General features: G+C 44.5%; 2 protein-coding genes and 1 non-coding gene across 3 annotated transcripts in view; 2 read left to right on the top strand and 1 right to left on the bottom strand.

Moving 5' to 3' along the window:
- Positions 1-27,988, top strand: part of LOC124796726 — a 1,132,495-nt gene that overhangs the window by 414,237 nt on the left and 690,270 nt on the right. The gene's annotated exons all lie outside the window — the stretch shown is intronic.
- Positions 6-27,901, bottom strand: LOC124777527. Its single transcript, XM_047252977.1, has 2 exons — positions 27,854-27,901; positions 6-2,348 (listed from the first exon to the last, which is right to left on the bottom strand). The coding sequence occupies exons 1-2, from the start codon at positions 27,899-27,901 to the stop codon at positions 6-8; spliced, it is 2,391 nt and encodes a 796-aa protein (XP_047108933.1).
- Positions 12,610-12,681, top strand: Trnat-ugu. Its single transcript has one exon. It is a non-coding gene; the product is annotated as a tRNA-Thr (tRNA).

Raw genomic sequence — 27,988 nt, 5'->3', positions numbered from 1 at the left:
TCTCGTCAGTAGTCGTACAGCTCACTGTCTCTGGCTAAGCCCGTGTCCTCTATCCCTATATCAGAGACAATAGCGAGAGGCCGTATCCTCCCTTCTGAGGATGCAGTTCGGTCTGTGCTAATCCGAGATGCCCCATAGCGCTCCAGTTGGCTTGTTTGGGGCACCCCGACCTCTTCTGTGGTTGTCTGCCTCAGCACTTCCTCTGGCTCCAGACTGTTCATTTCAGCTTTGGCAGCCACTTGTGCTCCGTAGTCGCCTCCGCCCGCCGTTGTAGCGTCGGCCTGCAGTAGTACCTGCATCTCGTCCACTACCGTTGTCATCCTGAGTGTGGCAGGATTTTCCAAACTCGAATCCACTTCAGTTTCACCGCCATCTTGTGACACAAGAGAACTTCCTGTAGTGCTTGTTTTGAACCCGCTGCCGCTCGTTAAATCATCCGTAAATTTTACTCCGTTCCCTTCTGAGGCTGCAGTTCGGTCTGTGCTACTCCGAGATGCCCCATAGCGCTCCAGTTGGCTTTTTTGGGCTACCCCGACCTCCTCTGTGGTTGTCTGCCTCAGCATTTTCTCTGGCTCCAGACTGTTCATTTCAGCTTTGGCAGCCACTTGTGCTCCATCTACAGCATCCATCAACACGTTGTTCCTTTTCAGATTAGTTCGATCCTTTCCAGGTGCCAAGGAAACCTCATTTGCTTCTGTAGTTGCATCACTCTCTCCTCTGGTCATTTGAGATTTACCCTGAACAATCTGGCGTTCATTTTCCGTTGTTGTAAACTGATCACTTCCTTGTGAAGTCTCAGTGGCTTTCCACGAGCCTGGTGCCTGTCGCTGCGAGCTGGTTCTCGAGCTCTTTGCCTCTTTAGAATCCTTTTCGACTTGATGCATTTCTTTCCCACTTTCTATCAAGGTAGTCTCTGAACCATTACCGCCAAATGATGGCAACAGAGCTTTTTCATTTTCTTGTACCTGAATACCCTGTCCCTTTTCAATTTGGTCCTGTGTGCCTTCATTTCGTTTCTGAGAAGCCGCAAGGGGTTTGACCTCGAGGAAAGCGCTGGTCCTTGTGTTACCAGTTGGTGGGACCTGCTTTTGTGTTGCTGTAAGCTCAGTCTCATTCTGCGCGAGAGCTTCCTTCTTTCCTGGTACATCAACACCCTGTCTCCTTTCGGTTTGAGCATCTGTGCCCTTAGGTCTTTCTTGAGCAACAAGGAGTTTGGTATCTAAAAATTTGTTGGTTCTACGGTCACCATCTGCTAGGAATTTCTTTTGTGTTGTTATATGCTCAGTCTCATTCTGTGCTAGGGCTTCCTCACGTACTGGTACATCACCACCCCGTCTCCTTTCAGTTTGGGCATCTGTACCTTCAGGTCGTTCTTGAGTAACATCAGGGAGTTTGCTCTCTCCGAATGTGTTGGTTCTTTTCCCACCAGCTGCCAGGACGTGCGTTTGTGTTGTTGTATACTCTGTATCCGTCTTTGCTAGAGCTCCCTCACTTCCTTGTGAGTTGCCGTTCTGTCTACTTTCGGGTTTGATATCTGAGCTAAGAGTTCGTTCTTGAGTAGCCCCAAGCGGTTCGGTCTCCAGGAAAGTGCTGGTCCTTCTGTCACCATCAAGTGGGACCTGCTTTTTTGTTGCTGTACGCTCAGTCTCATTCTGTGCTACAGCTTCCTCACTTCTTGGTAAATTACCACCCTGTCTCCTTTCAGTGTGGGAATCTATCCCTTGAGGTCGTTCTTCGTCAATGTTAAGGACTTTGGTCCGCAGGAATGTGTTATTTCTACTGTTATCAGCTACTAGGACCTGCTTCTGTGTTGCTGTAAGCTCAGTTTCCGTTTGTGCCAGAGCTTTCTCATTTCCTTGTACATTACCAAATTGCCTCCTTCCAGCTTGGGGATCTGTGCCTGCGTTTTGCTCTTGAGCAGCCTCCAGGAGTTTGGTCTCCAGAGGAGCGCTAGTCCTTGTTTCACCAGAAGCCAACAGCTGACTTTGTGTAGCTGTATGTTCAGTCTCATTCTGTGCCAGAGTTCTCTCAATTCCTGGTGCATTACCACTCTTTATCCTTTCAGTTTGGGCATCTGTGCCTTCAGGGCGTTGTCGAGTAACGTCAAGGGCCTTGGTATCGAGGAATGTGTTGGTTCTTCTGTCAGCAGTTGTCAGGAGCTGCTTACGTGTTGCTGCATGATCCACCTCCTCCTGTGTTATACCTTTCACGTGAATGGGTGGGTTCCGAGACCGATATTCTTTCTTGTTGGTGTACTCGGGATGAGATCGCACTTGAAGTTCCAGCACCCAAGAAAGGCTTCCTCCGTTTCGTCTTAATTCTTTCAGGATATTAACTGCAGAGTCCACCTGAAATTAATACAGAAAGAGGTTATGGATCTGTAGTACACTGGTCGAAAGTGTGTTTATTCTCAAAAGGAAAAAAGAGTGGGACACAATCTTTTCGAAAATTAACTAGGTGAAAATGCGTGCTCTTTTCCCCCTGTCTGCAGGAAAAAAGTAAGGGTAAATTACTAAAAATCATTTCTTATATTCATTTATCATGTAAGAAACAAACATTAAAATATGTACTATCAGCATCAAATAAGTTATCGTTAAAACTAAGTATTTATCTCAACCAGACGTTGGTCATGTCAAGTACTTTTAGTTTTTCTGTGAGTAGATCTCGAATGATGCATGGTTCCCGAGAACAAAGTGTCTGGCCTGCATTTCTCCACACTGTTAGTGTATACTCTACGCTGATGCCCCATTCGTAATTTATGCTTCAATTTTCTTTATGTTAATATTTTGGGAGCATACAACCTGAATCAGACATGGCTGAGGTGAAGGTGGCCCAGAATAATGGATTACAGAATTTAAATTATCAGGATACATTTCGAATATTTCCCACGCGAATTTACATAATGACAATCAAAGTTTTTGATAGCTGTTGTTAACAAGTGATGTTTTCTGAACAGGTAATACACTCCTGGAAATGGAAAAAAGAACACATTGACACCGGTGTGTCAGACCCACCATACTTGCTCCGGACACTGCAAGAGGGCTGTACAAGCAATGATCACACGCACGGCACAGCGGACACACCAGGAACCGCGGTGTTGGCCGTCGAATGGCGCTAGCTGCGCAGCATTTGTGCACCGCCGCCGTCAGTGTCAGCCAGTTTGCCGTGGCATACGGAGCTCCATCGCAGTCTTTAACACTGGTAGCATGCCGCGACAGCGTGGACGTGAACCGTATGTGCAGTTGACGGACTTTGAGCGAGGGCGTATAGTGGGCATGCGGGAGGCCGGGTGGACGTACCGCCGAATTGCTCAACACGTGGGGCGTGAGGTCTCCACAGTACATCGATGTTGTCGCCAGTGGTCGGCGGAAGGTGCACGTGCCCGTCGACCTGGGCCCGGACCGCAGCGACGCACGGATGCACGCCAAGACCGTAGGATCCTACGCAGTACCGTAGGGGACCGCACCGCCACTTCCCAGCAAATTAGGGACACTGTTGCTCCTGGGGTATCGGCGAGGACCATTCGCAACCGTCTCCATGAAGCTGGGCTACGGTCCCGCACACCGTTAGGCCGTCTTCCGCTCACGCCCCAACATCGTGCAGCCCGCCTCCAGTGGTGTCGCGACAGGCGTGAATGGAGGGACGAATGGAGACGTGTCGTCTCCAGCGATGAGAGTCGCTTCTGCCTTGGTGCCAATGATGGTCGTATGCGTGTTTGGCGCCGTGCAGGTGAGCGCCACAATCAGGACTGCATACGACCGAGGCACACAGGGCCAACACCCGGCATCATGGTGTGGGGAGCGATCTCCTACACTGGCCGTACACCACTGGTGATCGTCGAGGGGACACTGAATAGTGCACGGTACATCCAAACCGTCATCGAACCCATCGTTCTACCATTCCTAGACCGGCAAGGGAACTTGCTGTTCCAACAGGACAATGCACGTCCGCATGTATCCCGTGCCACCCAACGTGCTCTAGAAGGTGTAAGTCAACTACCCTGGCCAGCAAGATCTCCGGATCTGTCCCCCATTGAGCATGTTTGGGACTGGATGAAGCGTCGTCTCACGCGGTCTGCACGTCCAGCACGAACGCTGGTCCAACTGAGGCGCCAGGTGGAAATGGCATGGCAAGCCGTTCCACAGGACTACATCCAGCATCTCTACGATCGTCTCCATGGGAGAATAGCAGCCTGCATTGCTGCGAAAGGTGGATATACACAGTACTAGTGCCGACATTGTGCATGCTCTGTTGCCTGTGTCTATGTGCCTGTGGTTCTGTCAGTGTGATCATGTGATGTATCTGACCCCAGGAATGTGTCAATAAAGTTTCCCCTTCCTGGGACAATGAATTCACGGTGTTCTTATTTCAATTTCCAGGAGTGTAGCTAGTCTTCAGGCCGCGCCCTGAAATGTCGGTTAGGTTTATATAGCAATATGTAAATGTGGGTTCTACAGAAGCTCACTCTCTTCAACCTAGCCGCCCTACGTCACATCCGTATAATGTCTACGTCTCAAGCAGAACTTGGGAGATGCCGTATTGGATTTTGTTCTAATCAGATGAAGCCTGTATTTGGTGGGTTTTGTGTTAATGACGTATGTCCTGTGAATATATACTGTTTCAAAACATCAGAACATTGAGGATCTTTCGATGATGCGTCGTTATTGGTACGATTTGTTGTAAGAAAATGTTGGGAAATGTCGTATTTGTGGTTAAAAATATTTCGTTGTTTCAGTACTGTAACTTAGATTTTATGAAAATACTCTCACTTCTTCAGCACAATCGCGGGAAAACTCCCCTTTACAAGAGAACCCGACATTGGTCTCTGACAGTGCTCTAGCAATAGAGGACACCGGAAGGTCCTGCAGAAGATCCCAGCAGAGGTGTCGAAACGTCAATCATATTAAAGGAAATATGATGCGGCCTAACAACCCAGAAGATTTTAACTTTAGTGACAACGGCCACGAAAGCCTGCAGACATATAAAAAATATTTGTCATGATGGGCTTGAAGTGCTGTTAACCTATTACTACTACGGCCTAACTTAATGGCTATTATTGAAAGTGTCGAGTTAAGGAGCGCCTGGTCCCCGGCACGAATCCGCCCGACGGATCTGTGTAGAGGTCCGGTGAGCCGGCCAGTCTGTGGATGGTTTTTAGGCGGTTTTCCATCTGCCTCCGCAAATGCCGGGCTGGTTCCCCTAATTCCGCCTCAGCTACACTATGTCGGCGATTGCTGCGCAAACACGTTCTCCACGTACGCGTACACCACCATTACTCTACTACGCAAACATAGGGGTTACACTCGTATGGTGTGAGACGTTCGCTGGGGGAGGGGGGGTGGGGGGGTCCACCGGGGGCCGAACCGCCCAATAACCCTGGGTTCGGTGTGGGGCGGTGGAGGGGTGAAGTGCACTGCGGCAGTCGCCGTGGGGTTGCGGACCACTGCGGCTGCGGCGGGGACAGAGACTCTCCATCGTTTCGAGGTCCCCGGTTAACATAACATAACATAAAGTTAATAGGTTATGTGGCTCTACTGACAGTCCCTGATCTCTGCCCATCGTACAAGCCACAACAAACATTCCGAATGCAAAACACGGTTTTGGACACATGGAAATAAATATACAACGATGAATCACAATTTCATGAATATTATTTCACGTCGTTCGGACCATTTTTAAAGATATTGTCTCTTCATTCACATAGCTACCCTTATACCAACAACTACACTTATTCCAAATACAGTCATTATTTAAAACTATAAAAGTGCGTCAGTTTCGCATGGATTCCCTGGTAATATAACGTAAGATTGTAAACATTACATGTGAATCTATGGCCTGTAGTATAGTCTCTGATATTGAACTTGTATGTAATATGAAACATTATGTACGTATTAAAAAAGGAAAAGGAGTTATTGAGATAGCTTCTAGATCTTGCAACACTACAGTGCAGCTGCATAGTTATCTTACTGGTTTCCCAATCTTCCGTATGTCCCTGACCAAACTACTTCTCTGATATCGACCGCCAACTAAGGAATAGTGGGATAACCTGTGTTCTGGCACATTCATCAGTACAGTTTGCATACATTCAGGGGCAAGCATACATTCATGGAGAAACTTGATTGATTTATGACCTTCACTCATTGTTCAGCTAAGTGGTTTATGACCCCCTGAAGGTTGCATTCTCACCCTCTGGGGATAATCCACCCTTCTGTGAAACCCACTGATGATGCTGCAACTGCAGTGAAACATGACTGGGATAAAAAAACAAAATTGTGTTTTGCTAAAGGCGCACCCCACTCAAAAACATGTTATGGAAGCAGACATGTGTGTTGCATGAGAAGATTCATTACGATGGGTGTTTGTGCTGGACGATTATTTCACCCATGTAAATTGATCGGTTGACTGTTTGGTAACAGTCTCTCTCTGACCTCTAAGCATTCAGTACAGCAGGCGTGTGGATGCTCGGGGGGTGGGTGTCCAGCTGCAGGCATGACCGGCGCAGGTGCGGGTCTCTCCCGGCCAGACCCAACGGGGCTACCTAGCATTTGCGATTGCGAGTTTTAGTGATCGGTAGGATATTTCTCACTAGATCTGTTTAGTAGAAACGTTGTGGTCGAGGAGAGTGTTTGTGCTCTCAAACATTGGTGCATACAAGACCTCAGATGCATATAGTGCTACGATCTATTTGTGGCAGAAATTTCATTACTTGATTTGCATAACATTTAGGTGTGATACTCAGATGTTGAAAACATGATTTATCACGAAGGAGGATCATTGTGAGGTGGAAATGAATCTCTTAAGCTATCTATTTGACTCCTGCAAATTGTTGAACAATCAGTTTGATAGGCCAGTGCAAAGGGACTATTTAACTCTATTTTTGATATCGAAATTGCATGAGCTCTAGCTTCTTCCCCAGTATAAACCAATAGGAACTCATTACTCTGAGGAGGGATGAAGGCCTTCAGCTGTGTATCTGGAGGCTTCGGTTACACAGATGAGAAGGGAGTGGCCGGCCTCTAATTTCCTGATCAACAGAATGCTGCCACTTGATCCTTAGTTTGGGGCCCATGAGATCAAAGGGGACCGTTACCTGGTCCGTCGTCTGCAGTATTCAGTATCGAGATCTGTAATTAGGCTCTTGAGCGGTTTTTGACTTTCGCGGCGGCATCCTGACTATAGAGACATACGCAGGAAACCCCCAACCATTTGCTACTATATTGCACTTCATTACATCATAAGAAGTGGGTTGGGGGAGGGGGGTACAGATGTGAGATCTACCAAGTTTGGCAGCCCTGTCTCCTGCAAACTGATTTAACAAAGCTTACGTGTCAGTATATTATTGACATTGATTTGAACTTCGTGTCGTGAGATCCTTTCTCCAACAGAGAGTGGATCTTTTTACCGCCAATTATTTCTGGGAGGCAAGGGAATGGAGGGAGCAAGTGGTGCAGGGGTGGGATGTGCTGTGGTTGCAGCATTGTGCACTAGCTCATTCGATCCTTGCATGTCAAGTTGATCACATACATGAAAATTTTTTCCAACAAGACAAAAAATGGTTCAAATGGCTCTGAGCACTATGGGACTTAACATCTGAGGTCATCAGTCCCCTAGAACTTAGGACTACTTAAACCCAACTAACCTAAGGACATCACACACATCCATGCCCGAGGCAGGATTCGAACTTGCGACCGTAGCAGTCGCGCGGTTCCGGAGTGAAGCGCCTAGAACCGCTCGGCCACCGGCCCGACAAGACACCATCACCAATTTACAGCAGTGTAATTATGCAATTAGAATATTTAGTTGCTGGATGTGAGGTTTTCCCGCCAAATGAAGAGATTAAGTCCCTGAAACTTGAATTTTGTAAATAAACCATATCTCCTTTGCTACATCATTGAATTTCCTGTCATGAAATGCTTTCCTCTCCAGCACAGACCGAGTCCTTTCCCTGCCAATTTTTAGCTGGGAGTGGGAGCTGGGGGGAGGGGGGGGGGAAGGGGAGGGTGAAATGGGAGGACTGGAGTAATTACCACAGAGGAGATGGGATAATTAATTGATCTATTTAATTAGTTGCAGCCAGCAACATCAGTGGCTACGAGGCTTTGGAGGCTGTTAAGTTGCGAATTATATTGGCCCATGGTGTGCAGTTAGATACAAAGAATGCGCAGAAGTGTCTGCTCTTGCCTGCGTCTATGAGGACTGACGAAGTGACCAGTGTGCTGGGTGAGCAGCGATAGAAGCAAACGTGTGTTGCGTGAGAAGATTCAGTGTAATGGGTGTTTGTGATGGATGATAATTCCACCCAAGTAAATTGATTGGTTGACTGGTTGGTGACCATCTCTCTCTGACTTCTGAGCATTCACTACAGCAACGTGTGGATACTGGAGGATGGGTGTGCAGCTGCCGGCATGGCCGGCGTAGGTGCATGTCTCTCCCAGCTGCACCAAACAGGGGCATCCAGCAATCGGCAGATGTTGCGTGCTTTGCGATCTCGAGTTTGTGCAATCGGTAGGATTTCTTCACCAGATATATTTACTGAAACGTTGTGGTGGAGGTAGGTGTTTGTGTTGTCAAACGTTGGTGCATACAAGACCTTGAATATATTTAGTGCTACAATTTATTTGTGGCGCAAATTTTATTACTTCATTTGAGTAATGTTTGCGTGTGATACTCAAACACTGTAAAGTGGAGGAGAGCGTTTTAAGCGATCTATTTGACTCCTGTAAATTACTGAACAATCATTTTGATAGCATAGTGGAAATGAACTATTTAACTCTATTTTTGATATCAAAATTGCATCAGCTCTACTTTTGTCCCCAGCATTAGCCAATAGTAACACAGTACTCTGAGGAGAGATGAAGACCTCCATCTGTGTGTCTGGAGACGTTGGTTCACACAGACGAACAGGAAGTGACCTCTTGAAGGAGACAGAGACAGCAAGCAAGACTGGAATTTCCTGATTAACAAAATGCTGCCACTTGATGCTTTGTTTGGGGGCCACGAGATCAAAGGGGGCTGATATCTCGTCCATCGTCAGTGGTATTTAGTATTGTGATCTGTAATTAGGCTCTCGAGCGGTTTCTAACCTTCGTGGCGGCGTCCTTACGACAGACACACACACGGCAAACCACAAACAGTGGCTACTATATTGCACTTCATTGCATTGTTTGGTGCTTACAGCTATTATGTCATGGGAAGCGGGGTTGCCGAGAGCAGACATGAGATTTACCCAAGTGTGGGATCCCTGTCGCCCGCAAACTGATTAAATAAAGAATATCCATCCATATATTACTGACACTGATTTGAATTTCGTGTTGTGAGATCCTTTCTCTTCAGCACAGTGTGAGTCTTTTTCCCACCAATTTTTTCTGGGAGGGGTGGGGAGGGAGGGGAATTGGCGTGGAGGTGTCAAGACATCCTGTGGTGATGGCATTGTGCACTAGCTCAGTCGATCCCTGCATGTCAAGGTGAACTCATATGTGAACATTTTTTCCAACAAGACAACATATCCAATCTACAGTGGTGGAATTACATAATTAGGACATTTAATTGCTGGATATGATCTTTTCCCGCCAAATAAAGAAATTCAACCTTTGAAACTTGAATTTTATTAATGAACAGTATATCCTTTGCTATGTAATTGTATTTCCTGCCATTGAGATCCTTTGTCTCAGTATGGATTGAGTCCTTTTCCCACTAACTCCCAGATGGGACAGGGCAGAAGGGGGAGTAGGCTGGGGGAATCTCCAAGTAGGGGGAGGAGTTAATTAATTGATCGATTTAATTATTTAGTCAATTAATTTGATATCAAAAGTGTGCATGTATCAATGAGGGAGATGGGGGAAGTTTTAAGGTTTTGAGAGAGGTGGGGGATTATGGGGGAATGGGTGGCAGGTTTCTCAGAAGGACTGATTATCCCCAGGATGTCATAAATCAACCATCACAGGTTCATAAACCACTTAGCTGAACAACAGGTTAAGGTCATAAATCAAGCAGGTTTGTCCCTCAATATATGCTTGCCCCTGAATGTATGCAGCCTGCACTAATAAACTGTGCCAGAACAGAAGCTATCCTACTACTCTAAGGTTCAGATTCCTCCTACTCTCCATAAGGTGAATGAAGATTGTAACGTTACAAACATTAGGTTTTATTTATATTTCGGTCAAGAAACGGCAGGTTTCATTGAACGATATGTGGCTGGCACTTGTAGCAGATTGGCCACCGAAACAGGGAAGCAAGAGCTGTTGCACAGTCCGTGTGGCAGCAGGGAGGTGAGTAAATACCTAACAAGCCAGTAAGCAGATGTCGAGTAAATAACTGACAAGCCAGTAAGAACATGTCGCCTGGACCTTCCCACTCTGGGAAGGGGTTAAACTGAATCACTGTTTGGCGATGGAACCAGAGCAGCGTGGCGAGATTCTGACTGTGTGCAAAACTAAAGCATATGTTAATCACCAAAAAACTGAGAGCTACAGAAAATCTAATCACAGTGCTTAAACAGGTATAAAAAGATGTTCCCACAAAATTGTTACCATGTTTGTAAATAGATATTAACAAGGTAATTACAATTTATATGTGAAATTATTTATAACAACAGTAACAAAAGCTACAAATCCGTTATTATTATGTACGATGTACTATCTGATAGTACTTGAAGTCAGCTATAAAAAAAATATACTTGTTGCAGTAAACGACATACTAATTAATTATTATACACAATTTGCTGAATATGCCATAGCGACATTCCAAAATTAGCAGTAACATGAAGACTGTAACTTACTATCTCAATTTATGTACATGTGTTTAATGAGAAATTTTGGTAAAAAATGATGTAAGAATTTAAGTTGACTAGAGTGGTATTGCAGGGGCATGAGGAATTAAGTTGTGAATTTGACTAGGTTCCTATATTTTCAATGTCTAGTGTAAAATAATTATCTAGAAAAGTAATTTCTGCTTTATATAAAATTAATCTGTGTAATAATGGAATAAATACAATTGAATTGCAAAGATATATTATATCGTGTGTGTTTAAAATGCAATATGTCGAGAATTTCGGACGTAAAATTGAATGGTGGTGTAAGTGACGCTCCATCAGGGGTAGTCGCTTGAGAAAGACGAAGAGAAAGCAAGCGGAGATGAGCAAACGTTAAAGCCTGAGCGGCTCACCATATTCAGCTAACACAATCTTACCCCTACCAGCAGCTGTTAGAAGTGACGTCAAAATGCCGTGTCACTCGATGCGCAGACGCTATGCTGGTTTAGTCGTACTTCGCTATTGTTATATTATAATTTGCAGTATGTCGTCTCAAGACTAGGGCACATTTAAGATTCATCACAGATACGTCATCCAGATACGATTTATTATAATTGTCAGATAATGACGCATCGTCGGTAAACGCTTTCAAGAGATACGAAGATGAACAACACTATAACTAAAACATGGATGTCTTCGGCGGCGATCAATAGTTAAGAACGTTTCTCACCGAGCAGAAAGAAATGGGTTCGCATCTGGCTATAAGCTAATAATTTTGTTTTTCATTTTAGTGCTTTTAAAACACCTGGACTTTCTTATGAACATATAAGTATGTTCTGCGATATTCGATGTTTTTTCTTATAAGAGTGCACATTCTTAGGGACGAATCTGTTCGAGTTTGCGACTGCTTTCTGATTAGAAGACGAAGGATGAAATTGCTGCGAGTGAAACGACCAGCAGTGACATTAACTGTATTTTTGCTTGTCACAAAGATTTGGCAGTTGTTTTCCGAATATATCGCGGTTCCGAGAGTGTGGTTAGGCAGGAACCTCAGAGGACAGCTTAAAAGGCTGCGAGTGAAATATTTAGCTGTTTGTTCCCCGATTTCCGACGTGAGAAGCTGATGTCAGTGTGGAACTCCGCTTATGCGACATGTGCTGCTGGACACGTCTACTTCATTTCCGAGTAAGCTGAATGTGTGAATCGCTTCCACCGCCCAGCCAGCCCCACTCTCCCCTCTGGACCCCCACAGAATTCAAGCTCACAAGCAAAGGTGGTAGTGGGCCCCTTGGTTCTGCAAGGTGCTGAGGTCTGGTGCAGCCTACGAGCCACGTGTTTTAAATGAGAGCATAGTGTGCAGCTAGTTTGGACTTCAGCAGTTTGTGCTACAGTTTGCAACTTCAGAAGTCTGTATTCACCGTGTGCTAGTATATACATTTGTTACTGAACTATGATTTAAAGAATCAGTTATTGAGACTTGACTGAACTGTTTAAATATTAGGAATTTGTTGTTAACGATCTGATACACAGTACAATGCTTTGTCGTAGCTCTGCTAGGACAGTTATTTACGATCATCATATATAGCAGTGTGTCTAATGAAACGGTATGGTTCCAGAGATCTTTTCAAACCTCAAACACCTACGAATCAACGAATGAAAATTTCTACTGAGGCCGCGAGTCAAACTCGTGTCTCCTGCTCACGAGGCAGACGCGCTAAGCACTATGCCCCCCTGGTGCAGTGGCTTTGCACAACTGCATGCCTACCTCCTCAATACAGATTCCCATTCAAGCCTCAACCCCATTTGGTATTCTCCATAAACTCGAACAGGTAACCTGAGCAGCTGTGCAAAGCCACCGTGCCAGGGTGGTGTAGTGGTTACTATATCTACCTTGTGAGCAGGAGACCCGGGTTCGAATCCCGGCCTTGGTACAAATTTCCATTCTTCGCTTCAGTCTGTATTTGTATACATCAAATGGTTCAAATGGCTCTGAGCACTATGGGACTTAACTTCTGAGGTTGACCTATGACCTTGCGATCAAATGTTTTCGGTTCCCACTGGAGAAGGTCCTTTCGTCTACTAATCGCACGGTTTTGCGGTACGTTAGCAAAACACAGACACTAAACTTATTACAGTGAACAGAGACGTCAATGAACGAAGGGACAGATCATAAATTTGCGAAAATAAAGAAAGTAAACTTTTCACTCGAGGGAAGACTTGAACCAAGTACCTCTCGTTCCATAGCTGCTCACGCTAACCACAGGACCACGGCGCTCCTGAGCTCACACTATCCTTGAAGTTGCCTGTCTTGCGCATGGACTACTCAGTTTGTATATTTTGTTTATTTTTTTCATAGTTCCACACGACTTCTTCTTGTTTTCTCGATTGATCTGTGTTCAGTTTTTCAAGGCCTACCCACTGTGCCAACTTATAACTAAATATGAGGGGGGTGCGATGGGGCGGTTCCCTTGTAAGTAAATTTTTGTCTTCTGTGAATAAAATGACAATGAAAATCAATAGTGTGGCTAGCTTACATTAATACCCTGATGGATCACAATCTTTATTCCCTTTTTTTATTTAATTACTTACATTATTCGTGTGTTTAATACATCATTCACTGATTGTTCCCTTAGGCCTTCCAGATAGTCATTAGATGTTTTCGTAAGGTCACAATACAACAGCGTACAACTAGACCCTTAGATTAGCAGTCGAGCCACTAAATTAATTAAAGTTGTGTGCTCGGTCTCCTGTGGTTGTATAGTATTAAATTAGTTTTATCGGACGATTAATTTCCCTTCATAGTTCTGTCACCTTAAACCATCCCAGGGCGTTGCAAGATCCCTGACAGTTGGCAGTGCTGTTGCCAACTTTCAACACCAAAGTGCAGAAAGCTGTCCTCAGTATTGACTGGAAAACCAAAGTCGCTTAGATCTGTGTCATCACTGAATTACTTATATTCTTTAACGTAAGGTTTTAGTGCTTCAGTATCTGAGAGTGTTTTACGGTGGTAATAAAAAGCGTTTTGTTCAGCTTTCCTGATGCTTAGTGTATACAATCCTCTCAACTTCTTATGCCACAACAAGACAGTGCAGGGTAGGTTGGTAGGGAGGGAGGCGGGGGGGGGGGGGGGGAAGTAACTGAAGATAGGAAGTTAAATGTACGATCTCAACGGCAAACCATATAGATCGCCAGATTGTTCTCCTCTAGATATTTTCGTGTGGTCACACAACAGGTCATTAAGAGTATGACATCCCTGTTGAGGAACCTAGATACACAGATGTACAATTTCATCTGTCGTTGTAATGCATTTGTTCAGATCGGCTGCCATCGTTTATATCTGTGGTCTGCACAGTTTTTAAGTGTAAGGGCTCTAGCACTAGTGCTCATATTCACGACTTGTGCGTGATGTGCAATGCACAGCGAAACCGCATGCTTGATTTTTATGCAAAATTGTTAGATCTTTTATTATTTTTAAAGCTGCATGAGAATTTAGTGTTCCAGACCAAGCGGCACCAGAAAAAGAGGCAACCGATCGTTTTCGCATCTCGGAGCAATAGATCTGGCAGCCTCTATCACCTGTCGCGGTTTTGACGCAAACAATTAGGGACATCTTGTTCGGAAGAGGCAAGTCGTCATACACGGAAGAAGCAAAGCTTTGCAGTATACAGCGGTGCCTAAGTTTATTTGAAGTAGAGTCTAACGAAAGACACAAATATCAAAATTAAAGAAATTTAGTAGAAATAATGAAAAGGTAGAAACGACAAATTTGTGGTAGGTGGAATCAGATATAGCGAAAGCTCATGGAATAAATGCTTTCTCTGTGTCCATTACAGAAATGCTGCATGTGGGGGGAGGTTGATAATGTTGGAAACATCACGTAACTTCGAGGGGCGTTCAATAAGTAACGCAACACATTTTTTTTTCTGAAAGCAGGTTGGTTTTATTCGGGATTACAATACGCCACATTATTCTCCACTCTTCGGTTACAAAACGCTATTTTTCAATGCAATCTCCATTCAGTGCGACAAATTAGATTAAAATAGATTAGATTAGTACTTGTTCCATAGATCATGAATACGACACTTCGTAATGATGTGGAACGTGTCAGGTTAATAAAAGGTGTCTATACAAGATATTACATTAGACAAAATATTACATGTCACTCAATAATTTTTTTACTCTGAGGGCCTATAAGCCTTCATGGTACCACTGTACTGGTTGACGTTGGAGCCAAGGTCCTGCTGCGTCAATACATCTGCATCTACATGGTTACTCTGCAATTGACTCTTCAGTGCCTACTTCTCTACCATTCCACTCTCGAATGGCGCGTGGGAAAAAGGAACATCTAAATCTTTCCGTTCGAGCTCTGATTTATCTTGTTTTATTATGATGATCGTTACTCCCTACGTAGGTGGGTGTCAATAAAATATTTACGCATTCGGAAGAGAAAGTTGGTGATTGAAATTTCGTAAATAGATCTCGCCGCAAAGAAAACCGCCTTTGTTTCAGTGACTGCCACCCCAACCCACGTATCATACGCAACACTCTCACCGTTATTGCGCGATAACACGAAACGAACTGCCCTCCTTTGCACGTTTTCGATGTCCTCCGTCAGTCCTACCTGATAAGAATCCCATACCGCGCAGCAATAATCCAGCAGAGGACGGACAAGTGTAATGTAGGCTGTCTCTTTAGTGGGTTTGTCGCATCTTCTAAGTGTCCTGCCAACAAAGCGCAGTCTTTGTTTCGCCTTCCCCACAATATTATCTATGTGGTCTTTCCAATTTAAGTTGATCGTAATTTTAATTCCTAGGTATTTAGTCGAATTGACAGCCCTTAGATTTGTGCGATTTATCGTATACTCAAAATTTAGCGGATTTCTTTTAGTAACCATGTGGATGACCTCGCACTTTTCTTCGTTTAGTGCTAATTGCCACTTTTCGCACCATACAGAAATTCTATCTAGATCATTTTACAATTGGTATTGATCGTCTGATGATTTTACTAGACGGTAAATTACAGCGTCATCTGTAAACAATCTAAGGGGGCTGCTCAGATTATCACCTAGATCATTAATATAAATCAGGAACAGCGGAGGGCCTATGACACTACCCTGCGGAACGCCAGATATTACTTCTGTTCCACTCGATGATTTACCGTCTATCACTACGAACTGTGACGTCTCTGAGAAGAAATGACGAATGCAGTCACACAACTGAGACGATACTCCATATGCACGCAATTTGATTAATAGTCGCTTGTGACGAACGGTATCAAAAGCCTTCTGGAAATCTAGGAATATGGAATCGATCTGAGATCCCTTGTCGACAGCACTCATTACTTCATGGGAATAAAGAGCTAGCTGCGTTGCACAAGAACGATATTTCCTGAATCCTTGTTGGTTATGCATCTGTAAGTCATTTTCTTCAAGGTGATTCATAATGTTCGAGTACAGTATATGCTCCAAAATCCTACTGCAAATTGAGGTCAGTGACATGGGTCTGTAATTCAATGGGTTACTCCTATTTCCTTTCTTGAATATTGGTACGACCTGTGCAACTTTCCAGTCTTTAGGAACAGACCTTTCGTCAAGTGAGCGGTTGTATGAGATTGCTAAGAAAGGCGCTATTGTGTCTGCATACTCTGGATAACCTCCCAATCATCCACGTACTGCTTCCCGTGGAGTGCGTCCTTCATTGGGCCAAACAGATGGAAGTCGGAAGGTGCGAGATCCAAGGTGTACGGTGGATGAGGAAGAACAGTCCAATGAAGTTTTGTGAGCTCCTCTCGGGTGCGAGAATTTGTATGAAGCCTTGCGTAGTCATGGAGAAGGAGAAGCTTTTTTGCACTTTTATGGCGGCGAACATACTGAAGTCGTTTCTTCGTTCCAACACGGCAGGAATCGCGGTTGTGTACGGCCGGCCGGCGCGCGGGACATGGGATAGGTTTGCGCGACTTTGCTGCGGTGATGACAGACGCCCCGCCCAACGACTCAACGTGCTTTTGCATTTAGCACGCACCTATGAATATCTGCGATGCTCTCGTTTTCTCTCTAAAAGAGAGTTCTCTGCTTGGAACGCACTTCCGTTACAGACGACATTCTGAAGGCTATGTGTAGCGCCGCCACCTTTAGGAAGTTCATGAAACTATGGAGGCCGAAGCTGGAATAGTCCACGATGTCCCACAAGAAATTCCGCATTTTTTCATCCGAAATTGGCTGAGAAAAAAAAATGTGTTGCATTACTTATTGAAGGCCCCTCGAATTTTATATAATAGCGTCCATAAGATGTATTGAGGTATCATTGGCTTATAAGTACTATTACCCTGCAAGGTTGTAAATTCGGCTGGATGGGCAAGCGCTATTCTTTATGGTTTTTGCGCAACTTCTTAGCGTAAGGTTCTGGACTAACAAGGAGCGTGGATTAACAGTTCGGAACTGGATGGTTAAAGGAATGGGTCTAATAATGCGTCATAAAAGACAGACCTGTGGGGTTCGCAAAACCGTGATTTCGCCAACGGTTTACCACCGTTAACGTGTATCGAGATTTGTGTAAACAATGAGCAGTAACTGACCGTTGTAAAACCTATGGAGCGGAAACAATGAAAGTGGAGGCAGCTCTCGGAGTCGGCGATTAAAACGATCTAAAGGTCGAGATACATAGCTAATGAACGAGTGTTATAACGCTCAGACCTCACTACACGCTTATGCTAACGTGTTTAACGGTGACTTCATACAAACGCATTAACAAGGTCTGATCAATTATTCATTCTTTGCAGACGTGGTACTGTGGAGCACTTCACCAGTCAATACAGCATTGGCACACGCGTCAGCATAGACAATGCAAGCAAACCACTATCATCTCTCTCTTGCCCCACGGTTGTTCGTCAAAGACAGCGAATCTCCCGAAGAAATAAGAAAACAGTGGCCAAAGGAGGAAGTATCTCTTAGTTGGTTTAATCAGTTTTAACACCTCTTGGTGGATGGACATATGCTTGTTTCCCTTTCTTAAGCATTCTGATGGCTTTTCAAGTTGAAAATCCTATATGCAGTATGCTACATGAACCAAATGCGGTACAATCGTCAAAATACTTGCGAGAAAAATTGACTGTACGTACGTGTTCAGTTGTAGGATAAAACAACACGGATTTTTTTAAAGCTACAAATAAAGTTATTGTAAAGATTTTTAATGTTTCAGTTTTTTAAATAGAACTAAATGTTTCTGCGTCAAAAAATTACAATGTTCCAAGAGATGTATCAACGTACAAAGCTCGCATATAACTGTTAACCAAAGAAGTACATGTTGCTGTGAGGAATGTACAGTCAGTCGACATCCGCTGTATCAGTAAAACATGGTACAACCGGAACTGCTTTTCACTGCAACAAACTTTTACAGTTACGGCATACCGTTACGTAAAATGAAAATCAAATAACTAAAAACAAGTACCACATTACAGAATACAGGAAAGTCGTTTACTTCATAATATAGTAACATATACAGTCTGTCTAAAAATTCACTTCAGATCACTGGCGATGTTTCACAAAAGCAATAGAAACGCATATGGTAAAATAAATACTAATTTTTAGTAGCAGCAAAGACAGATTTCAAATGTTTTTAATAACTATTTGTTTATCTTCAGTGTCAAAGTTACAGATATAGTGCTGTTTTTTAACTTCTAACTAGTTATTCTTCATTGATTTATATTTTTAGAGATCTTACAGGGTCAGTCGAAGAAGTTTGGAGACTGGATTAATAAAAAAAGTTAAGATGGTGGATTTTAGTGCTACAAGTGTTCTACATAGTCTCTCCCCACTTTTTTACGACACACAGAACTCACACACAACCAAGTGAAACAGTCAACAAAGTCCTCCTTCGGGATGTTGTTCAACTCTTGCGTCACATTGTCTTGAACGTCAGTTATGTCGTCAAAGTGTTGATCCTTCATGTGAATTCTGCGCCTTGCTGTTCGAATGCCCATTTGTTAATTACAGTTGTTAAAGTGCGCGTCATTTATGACGGCGGCCGAGTTTAGGTTCGTTCTGCGCATCTGACATCCTAAAACACAGTCAGCCAATGAACAGAGAACGACGTTGCCAGAGCTCGACTGCAGTGCAGAGCACGGACGAGTGTCTGCAGTTTTAGAAACGTTCAGTCATAAATAAAGTAATTGAACAAAAGCAATGTCTCGATAGCAGACTTTCTATAAAAGAAAGTTTGGAAAAAGCATTCTTTACACCAACTGCTTCATATTCTATTAATTAATTAAACCAAACAAGCAATAAGCCTCCTAATTCAGGCAATAGCAAGGAAATTCATTCTCACTAATCGCTTTTTCGCAATAGAGAACAGCGGTAATTGTTTATTTCCTATTGTACTTCGACGAAACGCGAGTAATTCATAATCATACCAACAGTGTTTGTCGGTATTTTGCGCCATTCTTTAAAGTACCCAGGAAATCCATTGAACGACGAGTTGCGTTAGCGTAATGGTTAAGGTACTTGGCTGAAAAACAAAAGGTTCCGTGTTCAAATCTTGATCGGTGTTTTCTTTATTTAAAAATAATATCGAAGTGTCTTACTTCATTAGTTTTATTCGTATGACTGTAATTTTTTTGAAATTTCTAGTGGCAACTAAAATCGACCATACGGAAAGTATACGCTGTGGACTTATACCTCTGCAAACTCTTCAAAATTTCGTGCAATGGTTTACTACATTTAATGCTGCACAATAACTGCGTTGAACATCGAAACAAAATTAGGTCATTTGTGGGGTGAAGGTAGCAGTCGAGAAGATGTGTAAAAATCAAATTTTTGGGCCGAATAGTTTTTGTGAAATCGAATGCTAAGTGTGTCAAAGCAGTCGTAACACCATGTGTCTGCACAGGCGAGCAGTGCACAGTGATGACAAAATCGCGCACAGCGCGGAATGCGGGGAGCACGTCTCTGAGGCAGCGAAAGGGTTAATGCGGCCGTGGTGGCTTTACTTCATAAACTGCGAGCTCCCCCCTAAACGTAAGTTTGCGAGCTATGCTATACTATGGTGCTGCGTCTCTCGGCGCGTGCTACTGGCAACGCAGCAATCTCCCGCGTCTGGGCGGGCATGCGCGAGCCGCCAAGATAAAAGAATTGAACTATGGTTCAACCTGCCATCGTAATCACTGCGCTGGAGTCGCTTTTACGCCAGGAATAAAACAAGTCTTGGAGCTTTCTTGGCGGGTGGCGTGTATCTAGTACGTAATACAATGCTTAAAGATAGTTGTGACAGAAATCACTAGCAGCTATAACAGAAAAAACAGTTTATATGTATTTGCGAAAAGTAGAGTAATGAAGATAATTTAAGAGTAGGTAAATTTAAAATGCTAGCCTTGCCAGCAGGAGATTGAGAGAATCGATGAGATCAGGGCAGAAAGAGGAATGTGGTTGGGTTCAGCTAATGAAGAGGAGAGAAAACGAATTATGTGATGGACTGAAAAACGAATGGAGTAAGGAGCGAAAGTAGGAGAAGAAATGAGCAATTGCTGCTCTGTTTGACTGAGAGAAATGGCCACATACGTTACATGGACGCTGTAACGTATCATTGAAGAGTCTGCTGGGACGACGTTCCAGAGGAGTAATTATCTGTGTGAGATTTCGATTAGGGTGGAGCTTTTATTTGCTTTCTGTGTCTGACAACTCAGACGGCCGCGCCTTATTATCGCGGCTGTTAAAAAGAGTCCAGCGGATATTCCCGAAGCCTCGCCAGATGGAGGTCTCGCTAAACAAAAGGGTCGGAACAGGGCGGCTGCACGGTCTGACTGGCTTCACTCCATAGCGGAGACTTGTGTTTTGACGGCGGTGCCGTCCGTTAGCCTCGAAAGTTAATCTGTTCTGACCGCGTTCAGTCATGCTACGCTTTCTGATAAAAAAAGGTGATCCACCCAGAAGGGGGAATGGAAACGATAGGAATCTTCAGGGTTGGTAGGACATGTGATGTTATTTCGGTGATTACGTACCTGAGTCAAATATACAGAGAACTTTGAGAGTATCAGCCGACTTACCAGTACGACGTTCTCTGGCCTGGACGAATGCAATGATTCGGTTGGGGAGTTGGTCATAAAGCCGTTTTATGGTATCTCGAGGCTAGGTGACTCATAGCTGTTGTAAATGATCCTTGATATCCTGCACTGTGACAGAGTTGACATCCGAGCTTGTCCCACACATCTTCTATCGGGGACACATCTGGGGGTCTTTCTGGTCACAGTAGTGCTTCAACGTCACGCAGACAAATTTTATGTGTGGAAAATGACTGTCCTCTTGAAAAACGGCACCAAGGTACTGTCGCATTGGAGGTAATACATGGAGACGCAAGATAGCTGTGATGTACCGTTTTGTCGTCTGAGTCCTCAACTACTATCAGCTGTGATCTGAAGTCATATTCGATGGCGCCAGGAGTAAACCGTTATGTCTCTCCAGAACTTTGGAAGCCACCATACTCGTCAACGATGGTCATTAGTAGCCCATGCTTCCCTGTCACGGTACCACTCCAAACGGAGCCGTTTGTGTTGTGATTTTAACGGCAGCCTACGCACGGAACGAAAAAAATGGCTCTGAGCACTATGGGACTTAACAGCTGTGGTCATCAGTCCCCTAGAACTTAGAACTACTTAAACCTAACTAACCTAAGGACATCACACACATCCATGCCCGAGGCAGGATTCGAACCTGTGACCGTAGCAGTCGCGTGGTTCAGGACTGAGCGCCTAGAACCGCTAGACCACCGCGGCCGGCTACGCATTGAACGGTAGTACCCTAGTTCGGCAGCTGCTAATATCCGAGCAATGGTATAGGATGACACAGGACGTCCTAAGACTCCATTATTCGCCGGATGGTAAACTCAGAAGCGAAGTCGTTATGATGTGCTTGGTGCACAATATGGTGTTCCTCCTTTGTGGTGGTCAGGCGTGATCGACTGGAACCATGCCCGTCCTCACCTTCCCATTAATAGTTTAGTTTCAGACAAGGCACAATTTAAACATAATTTAAAAGAATTTTTGGTGGCCAACTCCTTCTATTCCATACATGAGTTTCTCACCAAGTGCAGTAGACCATTCTAATGAAAATTTATTATACTTTAATTTTTGACAATACTTGGTTGTAACAGCCAAATAACTACCTACTGTGTGAATGATGGATGTATCGAAAGCAGATGTAAGTCTTCAGTCTGTAAATAGTGGAACTTTAATTTTGAATCTTGTACATAATCTGACTGCTCTCAACTGAGGATCACTGAAATGAATAATTTACTTTAATTTTTGACAATAATTGGTTGTAATAGCCAAGGAACAAGCAAATGTCTGAATGATGGATTTAATGAAAGCAGATGCAAGTATTAAACCTGTAAATATTAGAACTTTAAATTTAATTCATGTACATAATTTTACTGTTTATTGACTGAGGATCATTAAAATTAATGAAACTCAAGTTTTTCTAATTACATTTTTGTAATGTGTTTATCTGACATGTTCCACACCCAGGAGGATTCCCTCTTTTATGGGTCTATGGAATGAATAATTAATCTAATCTAATCATGCAGTTCAACATCGATCCGTTGTCACATCCGAATGCTCCACGATTCGACCAGATGGCCGAATGGAAACCCACAATGAGGCCCCTTTAAAAATCCGTCTCGTTCTGATAGTGCTATCTCACAGAGTACACAGCATCTTTGTGTCCCTCACAGTGGTCATTCTACATCTGGCGCAATCGCGTCCCTCTGTACACTTAACATCCAGAACACCATGACCACCTACCTAATAGCGGGTATGTCCATCTTCAGCACGGGTAACAGCGGGCATGGAGGCAAGTGAGGCCTTGGGAGGTCGCTGGAGGGAGTTGACACCACATATGCACCCACAATTGACTTAACTCCCGTAAACTCTGGGGAGGGGCTGATGAGCTCTGCGTCACGTTCAGTCACATCTCAAATGTGTTCGACTGGTTTCAGATTTGGCGAGTTGGGGGGGCCAGCACATCAATAGGAATTCGCCACTGTGTTCCTCGAACTACTTACCGCACTCCTGATCTTGTAACATGGCGCATTATCTTGTTGACAAATGCCACTGTCGTCATGAAACATCATCGTCATGAAGGGGTGTACGTGGTCTGCGACGAGTGCACGATACTCCTTGGCCGTCATGGTGCCTTGCACGAGCTCCACTGGACCCATGGATGCCCACATGCATGTTCTCCAGAGCATTATGGAGCCACCATCAGCTTGTCTGCACGCCGCAGTGCACGTGTCAAGGAGCTGCTCCCCTAGATTCGCGCCCTCCTGCCGGCATGATGAAGACGGTATCAGGATTCATTAGACCATGAAACGCTTTGCCACTGCGCCAACGACCAGTGCCGACGGTCACGTGCCGATGTCGTGGTGTTAAAATTGGCACATGCGTGCGTCGTCGAGTGCTTTGTGTGTTCAGACACACTTGTACTCTGATCAGCATTAAAGTCTTATGTTAATTCCGCCACGGTTCGCGGCCTGCCCTGTTTTATCAGACCGCCCAGCCTACGACGTCCGACATTTGTAATGCGGGTTGGTGGCCTAACCCCACGACGTCTGGACGTGGTTTCACCTTGGTTTCGCCACATGTTGAAGACACTGTCCACAGCACTCTTTGAACACCCGACAAGTCTTGCAGTTTCCGAAATGCTGGTACCGAGCCTCCGGGTCATCAAAATCTGACCTCGCTCAAACTCAGATAGATCACACGTCTTCCCCACTCCACATATGGACAGCACGCTCACTGATGCATGCACCGTGCGTGTATCTGACCAGCAGTCATTCTTCGGCAGGCGATGCTACTATGACGTGGACGGGTTTATGTCTACAGTACGTTGGTGATTATAATGTTCTGGCTGATCAGTGTATATCCTACCAGGACTAGAACCAACACTATAAACAAACAACGCTAATGCACTGTGGTGGTCGTTTACCTGTCACACAGAATTACAGTTTTAATAATTTACATATCCGCCGATGGTGCGTACTTTTAGGAAATTACGTTGACATCCGATTTTGGCTTCTGGGTGTTTCACTTTTTTTGGCAAGGAGTGTATTTCGCGGAGCTGTTTAGATCTAGTGAAATCATAGAGTCATCCAGCAGTCCTGCTGAGTATAGGTGACACGCTGTGCGTCCTATGGGGGTGGAGGTGATTTTTTAAAAGTGTCGCGTATATCAAGTCGGTATTGAGTTAATTTCAGTGACGGATAAAGTTATTCCGGCAGTATGGAACGCTTAAAAGAATTCGTTAGTTCGTTCCCGTGTAAGGGCGTGATACTGCAGTTAATCCTTTAAAATTTTATAGGGAAATATTGCGCCTTAGTGCGTGTACGTGATTAGAGGGACTGGTTTCGTAATAAATACAGAGCATGGACGAATGTATGGAATCACCAAAAACACAACACATTACCGTGCCTAATACTGTGTAGGAAAACCGTTGGTATTCAAAACAGCTTCCAGTCGTCTTAGAATGGATAAATACGGGTCCTGTTTGGTTTTCAAGGGAATCTTCTACGATTCTTCCTGCAAAATGGTGGCAAGTTCAGGTAACGGTGATGGAGGCAGACGGTGATCATGCTCTCTACTCTCCGAGGTAGATCACAAAGGCTCAAGAATATTGAAATCTGTTGACTATGGTGGCCACCGGAGATGCGATAATTCACAAAACCAGTCTTTGACGATGCGAGCTGTGTGAGCAGGGGCCCTGTAGTCTTGGAAGACAGCATCACAGTTGGGGAACAAACACTGTAGCCTGAGATGGACTTCATTAGTCGAAATGGTCACATAATCTTTGCAGTAATGCGACCTTGCAGAGTAACCATGAGGCCCATGGAACACCACGGCACGGCTATGCAAACCTTTATCGAACCCCCTCCATGTTTCAGTCTTGAGACGTAAACTAGCCAGAAGTTGGAAAAAGTGTGAAACGAGACTCATTCGACCAAATGACTTTTTCCGTTGCTCCGTAATCCAGACCTTATAGCTTCGGGACCACGTTTCCCTACTACAGGCATTTGCGTCACGGAAGAGTGGTAGTGGAATTCCAACTTTCCCTGCAGTTCCCAGCGTTCGGAGTTCCTTCGTGATGTTTTGATACCGACAAGGTTCGCGAGTGCGACAAGTGACTTTTGCAGGTGCCGTCCTGTTATGTTTCATCACAATCCTCTTCAATGACGGTGCGTCACGACCGCTCAACATACAATTTCGTCCTGGTTGTGACTTAACGGATGACGTTTTTCCGCTGTTTCCGTATACGGTATAAATCTTCGATCAGTGCCTCTTGAAGCACTAAACACATCGGCTACCTCGGTTATGGAAGCATCGGCCAAACGAGCGCCAACAATTTGCCCACGCTCGAATTCACGGAACTCCGACATAATGCACTCGCAACCAGACATAAACTATTACGAAATTAGAGTTATATTAATACCTTCACCTGCTGAAGGGCGTTGGTATATATCAACGGAGACAGATGAAAATGTGTGCCCCGACCGGGACTCGAACCCGGGATCTGCTGCTTACATGGCAGACTCTCTATCCATCTGAGCCACCGAGGTCACAGAGGTTAGTTCGACTGCAGGGACTATCTCGCGCACGCCTCCCGCGAGACCCACATTCCCACCTTGTATATCCACACACTACATTCGTAGTGTCCCACCCCAACACACTCATTACTCGTGGAAGACATTCTTACCAAGTCCCGTAAGAGTTCGGGCAATATGTATGCATCTGCACAGAAAAAGGTCATGGCCGGTATTCCCAGAACTATTTACTTATATGGATATGGTGTCTGTTCTTTCGGACGAATAATGAGTGTGTTGGGGTGGGACACTACGAATGTAGGGTGTGGACATACAAGGTGAGAATAAGGGTCTCGCGGGAGGCGTGCGCGAGATCGTGCAGTCGCACTATCCTCTGTGGCGTCGGTGGCTCAGATGGATAGAGGGTCTGCCATGTAAGCAGGAGATTCCCGGTCGGGGAACACATTTTTACCTGTCTCCGTTGATATATATCAACACCCTTAAGTAGCTGCAGGTCATCAATGGTGTCTGTTCTTTCGGTCATGCCCGAAAGAGCAGACACCATATCCATATAAGTAGACCTAACACTGTTCAGACAACCTACAGGCTGGGCTAGGATTTGCATTTGTGTTCAAGCATTCATTTCACGCGGTGTTTTTCTACTTTTGCCCAACCCTTGTACTAGTGTGTTAGCGGTGTACAGTTTTCGGTCCAGTGATCTGACCTCGGAATCTTGCTGAATGCAGTTCGATACCACTAGCGCATTAATCTTTGATTTTTGGAGCAGTGATACGTTTAACCCTGTCTGGCAGGTCAAAGCGAGGTTGCAGATCCTTATAAGGCTATTCTGTACTGCAGCAAATTAATCTCGATCCGTCGACAAACGCTTCCTAATTCATTAAGAAAGCGATCGGTCTTGTAATCTGTCGTAAGGGCTCCATCGCGAAGAGTGAAATGATTTTGACGGCCGCGAAAGTGAGTGAGACTTCGCGCTACGCAACTAAGGTGTCAGTACGAGACAAAGAAACGTTTCAGTGCGACTAACGGGTGTGGAGAGCCAGTCCTAACAAAACTCTACCATCTGGTGAGAAAGATGTATGAGACAGGCGAAATACCCTCAGACTTCAAGAAGAATATAATAATTCCAATCCCAAAGAAAGCAGGTGTTGACATATGTGAAAATTACCGAACTATCAGTTCAATAAGTCACGGCTGCAAAATACTAACGCGAATTCTTTACAAACGAATGGAAAAACTAGTAGAAGCCGACCTCGGGGAAGATCAGTTTGGATTCCGTAGAAATATATCAACACGTGAGGCAATACTGACCCTACGACTTTTCTTAGAAGCTAGATTAAGGAAAGGCAAACCTACGTTTCTAGCTTTTGTAGACTTAGAGAAAGCTTTTGACAATGTTGACTGCAATACTCTCCTTCATATTCTGGAGTGGCAGGGGTAAAATATAGGGAGCGAAAAGCTATTTACAATTTGTACAGAAACCAGATGGCAGTTATAAGAGTCGAGGGGCATGAAAGGGAAGCAGTGGTTGGGGAGGGAGTGAAACAGGGTTGTAGCCTCTCCCCGATGTTATTCAATCTGTATATTGAGCAAGCAGTGAAGGAAACAAAAGAAAAATTCGGAGTAGGTATTAAAATCCATGGAGAAGAAATAAAAACTTTGAGGTTCGCCGATGACATTGTAATTCTGTCAGAGACAGCAAAGGACTTGGAAGAGCAGTTGAACGGAATGGATAGTGTCTTGAAAGGAGGATATAAGATGAACATCAACAAAAGCAAAACAAGGATAATGGAATGTAGTCGAATTAAGTCGGGTGATGCCGAGGGAATTAGATTAGGAAATGACACACTTAAAGTAGTAATGGAGTTTTGCTATTGGGGAGCAAAATAACTGATGATGGTCGAGGTAGAGAGGATATAAAATGTAGACTGGCAATGGCAAGGAAAGCATTTCCGAAGAAGAGAAATTTGTTAACATCGAGTATAGGTTTAAGTGTCGTTTCTGAAAGTATTTGTATGGCGTGTAGTCATGTACGGAAGTGAAACATCGACGATAAATAGTTTGGACAAGAAGAGAATAGAAGCTTTCAAAATGTGGTGCTACAGAAGAATGCTGAAGATTAGATGGGTAGATCACATAACTAATGAGGAAGTATTGAACAGAATTGGGGAGAAGAGAAGTTTGTGGCACAACTTGACTAGAAGAAGGGATCGGTTGGTAGGACATGTTCTGAGGCATCAAGGGTTCACCAATTTAGTATTGGAGGGCAGCGTGGAGGGTAAAAATCGTAGAGGGAGACGAAGAGATGAATACACTAAGCAGATTCAGAACGATGTAGGTTGCGATAGATACTGGGAGATGAAGAAGCTTGCACAGGATAGAGTAGCATGGTGAGCTGTATCAAACCAGTCTCAGGACTGAAGACCACAACAACAACAACAACAACAACAACGGGTGTCATTCTATTTCCGAGATTCCTTCGTAGGCCTAAGTGTGACAACAGGAGATGCTTGCAGTTGACACGTACCTGTATAAAGACAAGCGCCGACAGCAGAGCGGGGGCGAATGCCCGCATGGCACCCTCGGCGGACGTGCGTAGCTTTGTTACCGCCCAGCTCGTACAGGAGCCGAGAATTACGGTAGGCGCTGCGTCGCATTGGCG

This window comes from Schistocerca piceifrons, chromosome 1, assembly GCF_021461385.2.
Source record: "Schistocerca piceifrons isolate TAMUIC-IGC-003096 chromosome 1, iqSchPice1.1, whole genome shotgun sequence".
Lineage (NCBI taxonomy): Eukaryota > Metazoa > Arthropoda > Insecta > Orthoptera > Acrididae > Schistocerca > Schistocerca piceifrons.
Note: the sequence above shows the minus strand (reverse complement) of the source record. Positions and strands in the feature narration are given on the sequence as shown.

Coding starts and splice junctions, on each gene's coding strand:
- LOC124777527 (XM_047252977.1), bottom strand. CDS start 27,901: ATGCGGGCATTCGCCCCCGCTCTGCTGTCGGCGCTTGTCTTTATACAG. Junction 2,349..27,853: donor CGGCGCTTGTCTTTATACAG/GTACGTGTCAAC, acceptor TATTAATTTCAG/GTGGACTCTGCAGTTAATAT.